The 15,700-nt window shown below is 40.1% G+C and overlaps 1 protein-coding gene and 1 long non-coding RNA gene across 2 annotated transcripts; both read left to right on the top strand.

The window, feature by feature from the left end:
* The first annotated feature begins 3,378 nt into the window (after window positions 1–3,378).
* LOC309714836 (uncharacterized protein) lies at window positions 3,379–14,111 on the top strand. Its single transcript, XM_082547562.1, has 4 exons — window positions 3,379–3,471; window positions 4,736–4,840; window positions 10,191–10,787; window positions 13,245–14,111. Exons 2-4 carry the CDS (start codon window positions 4,823–4,825, stop codon window positions 13,920–13,922), a joined length of 1,293 nt encoding a protein of 430 aa, XP_082403688.1. The 5' UTR covers window positions 3,379–3,471; window positions 4,736–4,822; the 3' UTR covers window positions 13,923–14,111.
* Window positions 14,112–14,208: 97 nt separating this feature from the next.
* Window positions 14,209–15,700, top strand: LOC309714850. The gene is made up of 4 exons (XR_014279054.1): window positions 14,209–14,581; window positions 14,759–14,853; window positions 14,940–15,057; window positions 15,189–15,700. It is a non-coding gene; the product is annotated as an uncharacterized lncRNA (long non-coding RNA).

Here is a 15,700-nt window from a genome sequence, read left to right as displayed (position 1 = left end):
GGATCATTGAGTTATCTTACCAAGTCAGTGTGTGTTAGCTTAGGTCTGTGCTGTGCGTATATGCCCGCCGAGGGTTAGTGTTGACGGCTGCGTCTCTGGTTTCCCTACAGGAGGAGGAGTGGTCCGGAGAGGCAGCACGCACGGGGGTGCGGAAACACAACAGCGGGGAGCACGAGCACAGATATCGGAGGGAAGCACGCACACGGGGTTCGAGGGAGCAACGGGGAGTTATTGTATTTACAGCCTTTTCACTGTAAATAAAGAGCACTGTTTGCATCGCAAAGTCTGCGTTTTGGGTCCTCCTTTCCCCACATCCCCACGGTCTGCCAGCCAGACCGTGACAACGTCAGACACATAAAAACCAAAATTTCCAGAAGCCTCGCAGTTTTGAACAAAGTGAAACAATTCCTTGATAAAGCACTACACATACTTACTTACTGTGGCGCCCTGCAGAGAGCAAAACCTCTTAAATAAATGGGAGTAAGGGTAAGCACTTCGTACTCTGTACTGTACCCTGGTTCTTCCATATCTTACATATTGTGTGGAATTGTGGGGAAATACATATAAAAATACAACTAATCCATTAGTCACAGTACAGAAACGAGCACTGCGTATTATTCACAAGGCTGGTTATCTAGATCATACTCACAAATTCTTTCTTCAGGCAAAGTTACTTAAATTCCAGGATCTGGTTAATTACAATACATCCATAATTTTGTATAAAGCTTTTACTAAACTTTTACCGGCAAATTTACAAACTAGATTTGAAATTCGAGAAAAGGTTTATAAGGTTGGAGAATTCAAATTACCCTGATCTCTTCCAGTAAATGGGGGGTGAATTTGGATTTAAGAAATATTTGGATTCAGTCGACTCTGGCTATTGTAAATACATTTTAGTCGATCCAAAACACATACTGGGAAATCAGAGAGAACACATTCAGAAGTTTTGTATAAAACATTAAGAGATGAATTCATGAAAATGTGTTTTGTTTCAGTTTGTTGTACTTCCAGTATTTGTAAAAAATAATGTACATGAAGAATATTATCTGCCTTGTGTATGAGAAACTGTAAATAAAATATTTGTTTCACAAATTCAAAACTAACTTTGTGTCACGGCTGGCGGAGGGAGCCGTGTGGTGTGGAGGAAAAGGAGGACCCAAAATGCAGCAAACTGATGATACGAGTGACGTTTATTTACAGGGTGGTAGTGGCAAAAACAGGCAATGAAGCATGAGTAATTACAAACGGAAACCTAAACTGGGAGAAACTAAGTGACAAACCTGGGACCATACAAAAGGGGTGCGGGGCAGAGAGACGCAGAGACAGGAACACCATAGAACGCAGACGAGCCGACAAAGAACACAGACCGACACCCACTATATATACACACACACAAGGTAATCAGGTAATCGCACACAGGAGGGAAGAACAGCTGATCTGAATACACATGATGACTGGAGGACACAAGCTGAACACAATGACAACAGACACAGACTTTCAGAACAAACCAGGAAATCTAGAACCTGAACCGGACACAAGGGGGGAGGACACAGAATAACTAGAACAGAGGGAAATAATCACAAAACACAAAACGCTGGGTCAACGACCCAGGACCATGACACTTTGTCTCCAAACCTTCTGTCAGAGACTGAACGTCCAAAAGTTTTAGAGACTTTAGACCTCTTATCTTTCCATGTTAACTTGAGCTACAATCCTCTATACTCACAGTCAAAATATGAGACACCGTGTCAAGCTCGTGTTGTCACAGTCTACGTCTCACTGTGTTTCTTGATTTATTTTTTCCGAATATGTTTTACAAATAGAAAAACTCAATGTATCGACAACCGCTGCACATGTGAGATAAATCCACAGATACATAAATCATCAAGCATCTTGTGGCCTGTCTGTTAGAGAGAGAGAGTATGAGTGTGTGTCTTTGTCACAATTGTATTTGATGATGAGGGCGGGAAGCTGCAATAATGGCCCCCAGGAGCCCAGATGGGGCTCCCCCAGACGAAGGCTGAGAATCACGGAGAACCACAGGCCAGGGGCAGCTGACTCCACTAGTGGCCGACCATCCCTTTGTACGAGCCTGTCCCAGGCGCCCAAGAACACCTGCCTCCATGACCATGTCCCACAGGACCCAGGCCATGCACGATCACACACAGGCTAGTCATTCAAAACAACTTTTCTCTGTCGTCTCTTTTTCTTTATAAACTGGTGGTGTTGCCACAGTAGAGTGTCTCGTGGTTTGTGGGCTCATCTAAAGGTAAGCACCGAGCAAACTTTAATGTGAGTTCAGTTAATCTTGAGTTTAGCTCCTGAATGAGGTCTTCTGCTGCTCTCCTCGGTATTTGTTCACAGTTTATTGTGAACACATTGAGAGAAGAGTGTTTGGAGAAAAACACCAACTAATCATTAGCTCAACACGCTGGGAGAAGTTGAGCGTTTGCTCGCAGAAAGTTGGAGCAGAAAAGTCTTTTCTGCTGCAGTATCAGGGTCACAATAAACTTTATTGTCCAGCTGCTGTGGATGAACACAAGCGTGGAATTCAATTAATGAATTGATTATATTCATTTCTCTGATTCCTAACAAGGATAAGGACATGACAGGATGTGGGGAATATAGACCAATGTGAAATTGAAAACTGAAAACTATTGTGCTGATGGAAATAATCATTACAGTTGGTTAGTTTGGGGTGTGAAACTGGAGCTTTGAGGTTTCAGTTAGTATCAAAACAAATGAAAGAAAAATCATTTTCTTCTAAACATTTGTTGGAGAATTCTTATTGTAAAAAGTGAAAGTTATACAATCTGTAAAGGAGAATTAATTGGATGAGATTTTTGGAAAATTTATCAAAACTCTTAGTTGCCTCCACATTGCAGCTGCAGGCTTATTGTTAAGTAGTTGAATGTGGTTTTAACCAAGAAATATGTAAGATCTAATGTCTTCATAGAGACAGAATGCCATAGAATTACAGGCAGTTTGAATGCCTGTAATTATCAGGCTGTACTCAAGCCCATTAATTAAATCTGAAAACTGTGCTGAGACTCCAAACCCAAGTACCCTCCTGGGAAATTATGGCTACACTTGGATCTGCTGATAGAGAAGTGAGTCAGTGTAACCTTTATTAAATCAGGCAAAACTACACATACTTACTTACTGTGGCGCCCTGCAGAGAGCAAAACCTCTTAAATAAATGGGAGTAAGGGTAAGCTGAAGCCATCTGATGTTTATGTTCATGAATATAACACACTGACACATTTTGACTTTGTTTTTATTGTTTGTTAAATTACTTTTAAATCTCTAGTTTCGTTTAAGAACCATCTAGTCCAGCAGGTGGCGGTAATGCACCTTAAAGCTCTAACCGCCAAAGAAAAACCCCAAAAGAAGAAGAAGCCGCGGAGTTCCCGCTTTATTGCGTTTGTGTTTTAGTTTATTTTTCTTCCTCATCTAAAGTGAAGCACTAAGGTAACTTTGATCTGAGTTCAGTCAATCTTGAATTTAGCTCCTGAGTGAAGTTTTCTGTTGCTCTCCTCGGTCTCTGTTGTCAGTTATTTGTGAACCAGTTGAAAGAAAAAGCCTCTACATCAAGTCAAGCTGCTATAAACTAATTTACAAGAAAATATTAACAAATGCTAATGAAACACAGAGAAGAAAACAGTGTTATTATTAGAAGAAAGCTTTTAAATTAGCTAAGTGTAATCAGAGTTTCTATTATTTTATTAGTCTGTTACTAAGCGCTAGTTAGCATCTCTGTCACTGTGTGGCACCTGCATAGTTTTTGAATGCAGTGTGCTATCCAAGCTAGCTAGCTAGCTAATGCCAGCCATCATCAATATAAGGTCACTTCCAGCGCCAAAAAATCCAAATATGTTGGCGGTAAAAGTGCTATAATGAAATCAATTTAAAAGAAAGGTAAAAAATAAATGTATTCCTGGCTAAAACACACCTGCCTTTGTCTTATCAGCAAAGTTGTGTCAGCCCACAGGGCATGTGATTGTAAAAACTGGCCTCACTCTGAGAGGCCTGTTGTTAGAATCATTTCAAAGATAATTTGATAAATTCTGATCAGTATTCAGTAAATGAGCCTGATTAACTGTTAGCAAAATAATAATGATAGACCAGAGATACCAGAGATTCATTTTTAAAACAAATACAGCCTCGAACCCTAAGAGGGGATCTGTGTTTTAAAAGTACTGCAGAGTTTTTAAAATAGAATAGAATAGTCTTTTATTGTCTTTGTACATATTCAACTAAATTGTGGGTGCTCCACACCAACTGTGCATGGAAAACAATATAAACAGTAAGACAGTAAGAATAAATAACATATAAGAGGAGTATATACAAAGAGGAGGAAGGCACACATTAGAGAACAGGTTGCAGAATGCTTGAAAGTAGTGCAGTGGCACTACGGCACACCTGATCATTTCTCACGGCACACGTATATATGCCGCGGCACAGTGGTTGGGAAACACTGTACTCTCCATTGTAATCCATCGATTGTTCTGTTTTCGTTCTTTGCCAGGGCCTTTTTTAAAGAGGAATTGCTCTCCTGGTACTGGTGTGCCATACTGCTGAATTTGGTATCGGTGCTCAAACCTTTGTATGTTTTAAACAAGTTGCCCACCCAGGAGAGCTAAAATTTGTTGTTTGTGCTCTCAGATGAACATATGAGACACTTTGACTCTTCAGTGCAGTGTGGAGCCTAACAAAGTTCTGTTTTGTGTCCCAGCTGATCAGCAGGAGGAGAAGAGTCTGACGGAGCAGCAGGGGAACATTTAAGCTACGTGGACTCAGCTCAGCCACTGCAGAGAAAACAATGAGTTCGACAAAGAAGGTGACAGATACTAGTGTTAAGAAATACTCCATTAACCCTTTAAGGCCTATTGGAGCAGGAATGCTCCGTTTTGCAAGTGTGTAAGTTCATCTCTGAATGTTTGTAAAGCATTCCCACGATGGAACATATATGGAGCGACTGCCTCTTCTCTCCCCCTCCCTCTCCTGCTGCTACTTCAGTCATGAAACTGATTAATGATCAGCTGATCGGCTTTTCTGTCGCGAGTCCGTCTCTCTTGTTTGTTTATTGCCCACTTTGCGCCAGAAAGAGGAAACCAGCAGCTGAACAACAGCAGCACGTTTAACCTTGATAAGCTGTTGTTAGAATTTATTTAATATTACTTTCTACACCAGGATCCTTTTCTAGCTGACGGCTGGTAACTGTGCAGGGGCGGATCTAGCAAAGTTTAGCCAGGGGGGCCGATAGGGCATTAAAAATGGTAAATGGTAAATGGCCTGCATTTGTATAGCGCTTTTCTAGTCCTTAAGGACCCCAAAGCGCTTTACACTACATTCAGTCATTCACCCATTCACACACTGACGATAGCAAGCTACATTGTAGCCACAGCTGCCCTGGGGCGCACTGACAGAGGCGTCCTTAACAGGGAAAAGGTGGGCACCAAGACATACTTTTCTTTCTTATTCTCATTTAAAATGTCTAGCTTTTATTAAATAATTATCTGAATCTTACACCCAAAGTTTTAATCTGATGTAAAATGCATAGAAGTCCATGACTGTATATAGTAATTATTAAGTCTAATATACCCTAGTAAGCTATAGTACTTTTCCTTTGGGAAGGCACCATCTGTGCAGTCTGCAGTTCTGTTGAAGAAAGATGTTGAATCTATTTAGTTATTCTTAAAAATAATTGATTTCTGTGAATTTTTTTCACACTGCATCAAATTAAAGTTGATTATGTTGATTAAGCATCATGAGGTGGAGGGTGGGTGATTCCCTATCTATTTTTTTTTTAGAGTTTTAGAGCCCTATTATTTAGGTTACTTACTCTTTAAAATACCAGAATAGGGAGGATGGAGTAGGATTAAGTGTATTAGATTGATCACTATTAGTGAACTATGAAATATTTGGGTGCTGTGTATTTTTTGCATACAGGTATAACAGAATAGCTTTAGTGTTTTGTTTTTTAACTTGAGTATGAACTTATACAAAAGCAGCAAGATATTTAAAAAAAACAGTTCTGTTGATTAAAAAATACACTATATCGGATTCATATCGATATCGGCAGATATCCAAATTTATGGTATCGGTATCGGACATAAAAAAGTGGTATCGTGCCATCTCTAGTAAAAATATAAACATAAGCTCTTGGTTCTATGGTAGGTCTTAAAGGGGTAAAAGATGAAGTACTGATATATATTTTATGCAAAACTAACTGAACCTTGTGCTATATTAATGTAATGTAATATTCATGTAATAATACAATGCCTACATTGTAGAGGGTGACTTTGCCTCTAAAGAGGAAAATGGGCAGGGAAGAGGTTAAAGTGGGATTCAGCAGGATTCAACCCTAAAATCAGCTGTAGTGGCTCAGTGTGGGGAAAAGAGTCACAGCTCACAATCATTTCTGTTGAGAGCTCCAGTCGATGTTCTTAATGTACAGGCTGTGATCAGCTGACCTGCTGCTCTCTGTGGATGTACACAACTGAATTCAACCAGATGTCTGCAGATGTTTCATGAGTTGTCCTGGCTGATTTCCATCCTCTACACCAGGGGTGTCAAACTCAACTGCACAGGGAGCAAAACTCAAGACACACTTTAGGTCGCGGGCCAAACAAGATAAACATTTATTGAACACACTAAAACCATGTTTTTAAATAGAAATATGAATAAAAACAGACAGGAATTTTATTCCAGAATAAATAAACTTAAAAAATCAACTTTAACTTTAAATGTTTTGATCTTCATAAAAATATATCCTGTCAAAATTATGCAAGTTAGAAATATGAACATGCTGCAAAAAACCCCAGAAAAATAAATGAAAACATACACAAGGTTGGAGCTGCATGTAGACGGAGCTGGGGCATTGCTGCAGGAATGGAACTAATAAACTGTGCAGGCCATTCAGTGTCGTACTTTGCCTTGAGTGTACCATTACACTGCAGCTCCATCTGAATCTGCACAGGTGCAGTTTCCACGTAAAAAAGAAGCTTGAAATTCTCTTTTTGTGCTTCACAGTCACCAAAGCGCCGCGAACTCAGTGCGCTCAGTTTATCAGCAAAGTGCGCCGACTTGGTTCAACATTACTTGGCAACAGGGAAAGTGAGACAGGTTGCACTGGTGCATTTGTGACAGCTTCACTTGAAATGCCTTCACTGCATCATACATGTCATGTCCATTGTTAAATCTCCCAATTCTTTTGATCTTTGGGCTGAAGGAAGGACAATACTCGGTGTATAAATGCTCAATCAACAATCTTTTATTCCATACAATTCAACACTTTTGAGCATAAACCATCCGGAGGGGAGATGAGCGCGGGAGGGTGTCCGCCTGATCTCGAAGTGTCTGAGCGTTTCTCACATTCTTATAGCTTCAGCCCCCCTCCACCTAGTCATAAAACCTAAACATTCACATTCTTTCTCTCTTACGGCGCCTAAGTGACGGCCTTGGCTCCCTGTTTTATCTCCTCCTGATGAGATGGGGCAGAAAACCTCTCCGGTATGCTCTGTTCTCTTCTAATCAGACAAATAAGGCCATGACTCTCTGAAAACAGTATTTCTTATACCTCAGCAGTATAATGCATCATAAATGGACACTCTGGTGACAGTGGCAGAGAAAAGGACATTAAAGAAACTGATGGACATTATGAACAATGCTGAGCATCCTCTGCACACGGACATTAACAACCAGAAGAGTCTGTTCAGTGACAGGTTGCTTCTCCCAAAGACAAGAACTAACAGACTTAAAAACTCCTTTGTCCCACACGCCATCAGACTGTTTAACTCCTCTCTGGAGGGGAGAGGGAGGGGAAACAGGAGGACAAAGGAGGGGGGAACAACTAAGCTGTAGTGCCTCTTCACTTCACTGTGCAATACCTTTTGTGCAATACTTTTGTAAATAGTCAACAGTGCAATAGACCTCAATACTTGAAATGTGCAATTCACTTGTATTTTTATTTTTTGTTCCTATTTATTCTATTTATCCCCTTCGTATATTTTATTTATATTGTCTCTGTATTTATATATATGTGTGTGTGTGTGTGTGTGTGTGTGTGTGTGTGTGTGTGTGTGTGTGTGTATATATAATATTCTGTAACTCTGTAACTTCTGTCGGTGCTGTGCTTTTTTGGAAATCGAATTTCCCAGAGGAACCCACCCGAGGGATTAATAAAGTTCTATCTAATCTAATCTAAAACAATATCACTCATTCACAATAAATCAGCAGTCTAATGTAATACAAATCAGTTTAATAACTGTAATAGTTGTCACCTTCTTCGAAGTCAGGAGAATAATGCAAACTAAAACTACGTAATAATTTCACTATCTTTAATTAGGGGTATAACGTGGCATAAGATAATATAATAATCTCACACCATGAACTGACAGATTTCCTTGCTGAGCTCAAAAACTATTGAGAACTTTTTCCCAACTCAGCCAACGGAACTCTGTATGATAAGGATGTCACCAAACTCTGAATCATAGAAGGATGAAATTGACGGTGATTTAAACCTTTAAACTCAGATAAGATTTACGGTTTGTGTTACAGTGATCGTTACATGCTCCATTTATAGGACTTTACCACACAGCCTGGTGTATGATGCAGGATTGGATTTCATGTGTTACTGTTTAGGCTCAAATCAATTTGATCTTTGAAGCCCGCAGTGATGAAATAACTCCCCTCAAATGACTTAAACCAAAAGTAACAAGCCTGTTTTGAAAATGTAAGGAGTAGAAAATACAGATTTTTTTTTTTTTTAATGTAGCGAGTAAAAGTAAAAAAAACGTCAGGTTACAGTCAGACTCTGACATCATCCTTCACTGAACCAAGCTAGTAACTGTTACATTTGATTTATTATTATCGAATAAATTAGACAATTATAGAAATATATAATAGGAAACAAACAGGAAATATAAAAAAGTACAGACCTGGTAAACATTTATTACCGTATTTCCCGGACTACAAAGCGCACCTGAATATTAGCCGCACAAGCTAAAATCAGGGGAAAACCCTGTTTTGTACATACATTAGCCGCACCTGACTAAAAGCCGCAGGTGTTTCAATGTTGACTTATCATATGTAAGAGAATATGCACAAAGGGAATTGTCAGGAAAGAGATGGCTGTTTGGAGACACACCCCTTTTATTAATATTTTGAAAAACAAGTTATGGGTACATATTTGCACATGTAGTACATAACAATAACCTACAGCACACCAGAAAAATTGATTCGGCCTACCTTTTAGGCTCAGGTGTAGTGACACGGCTTTAACAAGAAGAAAAGTCAGTCATTCACCACCATCTTCCTGCGCTCTAAAACCACCAAAGTCCTCTTCTCCAATGTCGGAAACGAACAGGCTCAGGGTGGCTTCGTCATCCACTCTCCGCTTCTCTCCTTCGTTGTCACTTTCAAAACCAAAGAAATCCTCGTTGTCAGTGTCAGAGTCGAACACCCTCAGAAGGGCCGTGGCGGTGTCCTCCTCTCCATCATGCAGCAGTCCAGCCCTTCAAAATCCGTTGGTGATCGTGGATGTTTTCGCACTTTTCCACGCTGTCAGAATCCACCGGTGGAGTTGGGCATAACTTGCTTTTCGCAAGTTTATCTCCGCTCATCATCCACGCCTCCCGCTGAATGCGTAGCGCTACTTTGAAGTTTGTTTTTCGCGCTACTTGTACGGCACTACGTTGCCTGGCGGACGGACATGTGACTAACATACCACTCTTGAACCCCGATCCTTCCGCCAGGCAACGTAGTGCCGTACAACAGCGGAACAAACAAAACAAATCGTCTTACGATATCACAAAAATCATGGACAATCCATAGAAAAGCCGCACCTGACTAAAAGCCGCAGGGTTCAAAGCTTGTGCAAAAAGTAGCGGCTTATAGCCCGACAATTACGGTACTATTCTGAGTGTGTTAGCATTAATATTTGTGTACAAGCAGGAGGGATGGGCATGATTTTAGAGTGTTTGAACAATGATTAATTATCTTTAACACCAGGTTGGATGTAATGTGTTACTACTACCAGTAGGTGGGGATAAGAGACCTTTAAGGTGTTTGGTGCCACACTCCACCTTCAGGTTTAAAACTAGTGTTAATGGAGGGAGTTTGAAGCTTCAGTTTGTTCAATGACTGCATTTCACTCACTGCCTCTGTTTGTATCTCTGTCACTGCAGGACCAACGTGGACCGAGAAGTCAGCGCTCTCAGGAGGCCGACAAACCTCACAGAAGAAAGAGAGAGAAAAAAAACACCTGTGACGAGTGTGGGAAGGATTTTACGTTGAAGTCTAAACTAAAACAACATCAGCTCATCCACACTGGAGAGAGACCGTTCAGCTGTGACTTGTGTGGAAAGTCGTTTGCCTGGAAGAATGCCCTGAAAACACACCAAGTCGTCCACAGTGGAGTTAAAGCTTACAGCTGTGATCAGTGTGGTAAAGCTTTTGCTCACAGTAGCAGTTTACAGACTCATCTAGTTACCCACTCTGGAGTTAAGGCATACAGCTGTGACATCTGTGGAAAAACTTTCAGCCGGCTATGGAGCCGAAATATACACCTACGCATTCACTCCGGAGAAGATGTGTACTGGTGTGATCAGTGTGGTAAATACTTTACAACAGACGCACACTTACAACGCCACATGTTTACCCACACTGAGGAGAGACCTTATCAATGTGACCTGTGTGAGAAGACTTTTAAAACTCCACAGTACCTGAGACAACACCAACAGATCCACACCAGAAAGAGACTCTACAAGTGCAGTTACTGTGAGGTTTGTATTTTTATTTTTATCTTGTAAGTTCAGTCTGACTGTTTGGAACAAGTGTGCTCATTAAATCGTGTTAGCATGTTAGCACTTCTACTGCACCGAAGAGTAGCTCTGAGCCATTATTCAGGTTTTCATTTCAGTTATAAGTTTCGTTTACACGATCATGAAAAACTAAAAATGCTGAAAATTGCAATGTTGCTGTTATTTAATCTTCAGGCACCTTCGTGGTATATCATGGTGTTATTATTTCTGCATAAATGGCCTCATTCCTCTGTCAGGTGTAAATGGAATAAAATAAAACAAATTAAGTACAAAACCAAACCATTCAGTAATCTTCTCTTATGGTTAACAAAGTTGTATCGTTACGTAATGGTAGGGCTGGGCCATATCATACCGTTCACTGTAATACCGGTATAATGTTGGGCAACGACAAGAAAATGAAATATCGCGATAGAATATGGGTAAAACGCGCATGCAACAGTGCCTTTGTTTTCATACGCACATGGCGAAAAAGGCACGGCGGCGACGGAGAATGACAAGGGCGAAAGCGAATCGTTGAATGAAACGGATGAACCAGAATTGGTTTGTAAAAATGCTGCAACGACAGTGGTGTGGAACTGGTTTAGCTTTCGTCCGTCAGATACACAACAAAGCACTATTTTTGGTAGAGCATGCCAGCAGACCGTCGTTATTACCGTTTTTTTTGGTAAATACAGCACACTTAAAATCAAACCTTTGATTTTTCTGAAAATCGACAGTGCCCCTTATAATCCCGTGTGCCTTATGTTTGGATTCTGGTTGTGTTTACTGACTTCGAAACAATTTTATGTGGTACACGGCGCTCGAAAATCTGTCAAATGTTTTAGTACGACTTTGCTAAGCTACGAACCCGCACCACTTGATGGATTGTCAGCAGTGTTGCCAACTCCTCAGTAAGGAAAATCGCTATTGGTTGTCGCTAGAAGTCGCTAAATGATGTCATCGCCTAATTTGCATAATTGGTCATGCTAATGTAATTCTAACCTACGCTGTTGGAGAGAGAAATAACATTGTGGAAGAGACATAAAGTCAGTAAAAAACGTCTTAAATGCATTTAGAATTTATTTAGAACTACAAATTAAATTTCTTCTAGCAATTATTGTTTTTTTAATGTCACAATTCCAACCCTTTATCCGTCCTTGGCTTGGACGGCAAAAGTGACCCGAAACAGGCACTCTGGTGGAGTTACTTTGTGTTTTTGTGTGTTCATAAGTAGTTTTAAACTTTGTGGTCCACAAAACAACATAACAGTAAAAGAAGAACTGACTGACAGTCAGTGCGGGAGCCCTGCCCTGATACCAGCTGGGGGAGGACTATCCTCCGCCTGTGAACGCTTTTGCACGGGCGAGGTGCCCACCGCAGCACCCGCTGCTCATTGAGAGTAAGAGCGATACGCGCTTTCACGTTAAAAAGTTGTCATAAATAAGTCTCTAATAACGCCAGAAAAAGTTGCCAGATTTGTTGCTAGTCGCGTTTTAGGAAAAAAAGTCGCTAAGGGGGTCTGAAAACTCGCTAAATATAGCAACAAAGTCGCTAAGTTAGCAACACTGATTGTCGGAGCATTACGGCTGTCATAGGCAGGAGCCTCGCGGAGTGATACGTACGGTGCTTCAACATAATATTACCGTATTGTGTGTGTATAAGCTCTTTTAAAGTTTTGTGGATATTATACATGGTTATGCTGAGGATATGTCGGCCAATTTCCACTGGAAATGCCTTTTGGTTAAACTGTCAGCGAGGAATTTGCACTGTTACATTTTTATATAACTTTAATGTAAAAAACAGCTGCTTGTTTAAGTGAAAATACATTGATGGGGTTTTTTGCACTAATAAAATTGTGGAGTTGTAAAGTATTTTCTCTAGTGTCAATTATATCGTCAGTTATATCGTTATCGCAATTTTCAAATCTATATTGTGATAAATATTTTTGGTCATATCGCCCTGCTCTACGTAATGGTATTGTAGTATTGTAGCTGTAGTATCATTGCTTCCTTATAGCTTTAGTACTTTTAAACATTAGTGTTAAAATACCCATTTAATGTTATAATTGCAGTGTCATTGGGGGTAATAGTGTTTTTCTTGTATCCCGGTCAGCTCAGTGTTATAACTGCACAATTACAGTGTTATTAATGCAGTATTAAATCAGTATTATTGCAGTGTTACAGTAGTTTACCATGGGTACCCTAAAAACAGTAGTATGGTAGTACTTAAGTGTAAGTCAGATGTTACTGTAATATTAAATAAGTATTGCTGTAGTATTATGGTGGTAGTATTGTAGTTATTGTAGCCCAGTAAACTGAGTGTGTTAATTGAAACAGTAAAATGTAATTGGACGTCTGCAGAGATGCTCTTTATTTCAGGCGACTTTCAGGATAAAAGTGTTGAAGGACTGACTTACACTGTCTTTGTGTCTTTGTTTAGAAGCAGAGCGACACAGATGGATCCACTTCTCAACCCTGTCATCGCTGTGGTGGTGGGAAAGACTTTCGTTGTGACATCTGTGGAAAAACTTTCAGTCAGCAAGCCGGCCTAAAAATACATCAACGTAAACACACTGGAGACAAACTGAAATACTGCAAAGAATGTGGGAGAAGCTTCCCCACATCAGCTGAGTTAAAACGACATGAACTCTTTCACAGTGGGGTCAAAAAGCACCTCTGTGATCAGTGTGGGTCATCCTTCACCACTGCAGGTCAGCTTAAAAGACACAAACGAGTCCACACAGGAGCGAAACCATACAAGTGCAGACACTGTGACAAAAGCTTCTCACATTCAGGTAGTCGTAGCAACCATGAACGTACACACATGGAAGGAAACTACAGCTGTGAGCAGTGTGACAAGAGCTTCAGTAATCTCAGTTCATACTCTGCACACAAACGATCCCACGTTACTAATAAACTGTTTCACTGTTACCACTGTGCCAAAACATTCACTTCATCATCTGCTCTGTGCAAACATCAGCGCGATCACGCAGGGCTGAAATCGTTCCCATCACAGGATCAGAGTGACTCTGAAGAGAGAGAGACATCCTCTGGTTTCAGAGTCCAACTTAAAACCCTGGAGATCAGGCTCCACAGAGCTCAGGTCGGCTCTCCTTAAGTTTAAGTTAAAGTTCAAATGAGGCCATGAATCAAACTGTTCATGTAGTTCCATTTTAATCTTTATAAATTGTTCTTCTTCTGTTTGTGTTCAGTCGTTACCTTTTTTTTCAGTGGTTGGAGTTAAAATCAGTTTCCTGTTCTCAAGTTTTTATTGAATGTATTTTATTAAAGTTCTTAAATGAAGTTAAAATGATGTTAAATAAAGAATTGTTTGAACGACAAAGATTTTGAGCCATGATGTCATTTCCTGTATTTCAGAGTAAAGACTGAAGTGACAAATGGAAACATGTTTACAGTCATGGAATAAACACTGATGGGTCATCTGTAGGAAGTTCTATTGCTGACCTGACAGACTCGACCTTGTTTACAAAGAAAGAAAGGAACTGATGACATGTGTCAGCAGAGGCTTTCAGGGTTGTTTAGAGTAGAGCTGATAGTCTTAAAGAACACAGCGATTATGACAATTTAACACAATGATCTGAGAAACATTCTTTTAACATTTCAAAAGAAACCTGCAATTTGTCTTTCTTCCACTTTCACTCTGCTCTCCTACACTGACGCCTGACTGTTCGGGTGGATCTTCTTTATAAAAGTGGAGGAGAAGAGAGCAGCGGCGGGGTGGAGCGCGAGCTTTAAACTCATGCACAAGAGAAACAGGTTTGTGATGAGAGAACACTGAATCCCACATTTCCAAATATAAAACAGATAAACCATATGATAACACCAGGTCAAGAGTGACTGATGAACACTGAGAAAACCTCCAACCATCAAATCAATTTGAGCTTAAACAGAAACACATGAAAGGTAATCTTGTTTTTTTATATTAATCACCAGAGGTTGTTGCATAACAAGAGAGAATGGAGCCAGCTAAGAAGAGGAGGATGTCCTCCCCTGTGTGGGAACATTTTGATCTTATATCTCCCAACAAGGTATGTAAATTTCTACAGAAGATGTATTTTCATAATACTGATGGTGCAATACAATTTATGTTAAGCTGTCTTGACTTTTGTACAAGGTGAAGTGTTTACTATGTGCCAGGGAGCTGGGATATAACAACAACACCTCATCCATGCTTAGGCACTACAGAGCTTTGCATGAGAATAAGAGGAACACCGACTGTGGAGCAAGACCAGGTGAGCCATCAAATGCCATGATAATATAGCATGCTGTAATGTTACTAAATGATATAACAATATTATACAACTGTAATAAGTTACGTGTGTGATATTTATATTTGTGCTTTGTTTTTGTTGTCTTTCCTCAGGAGAACAATCTCAAATAGATGAAGACCTGGTTAGCATGGTGATTGAGGACTCCCAGCCATTTAGCATTGTGGAGGACAAAGGATTTAAAAGATTTGTTAAATCATTAAATCCTAGCTATGTTCTCCCCACTAAAAAGGTCATAAAAGCAGTGAAAATTTAGTTTTTACAGAATAAAATGTGGGCAGGACTGAGGCTCAAAGCCTCAGTGTGTAGCTGTCCATACCTCAACGTTACAAAAGCACAACCACTGTCCACACCCCAACCACACCTCACCTCACAGTAAATGATCATTTCCATTTTAAGCATTTCCAAATAATCATTTTCCATACTGCCAGTATAAATATACACAGTATACTGGATCACTACAATATAGATGTTTTACACACTCCTTTTGTTGTTGACATTTACAGGCTGTGTGCAAAAGGCCACACTCTTCAAATTCATGCCAACTAATATTTTTACGTCCAGTAGATGTCCTACTAGAGCAAATGAAGCTTCAAGATGCTTTGCG

This window comes from Aulonocara stuartgranti, assembly GCF_965226115.1.
Source record: "Aulonocara stuartgranti genome assembly, chromosome: 9".
NCBI classification, from domain to species: Eukaryota; Metazoa; Chordata; class Actinopteri; order Cichliformes; family Cichlidae; genus Aulonocara; species Aulonocara stuartgranti.
Note: the sequence above shows the minus strand (reverse complement) of the source record. Positions and strands in the feature narration are given on the sequence as shown.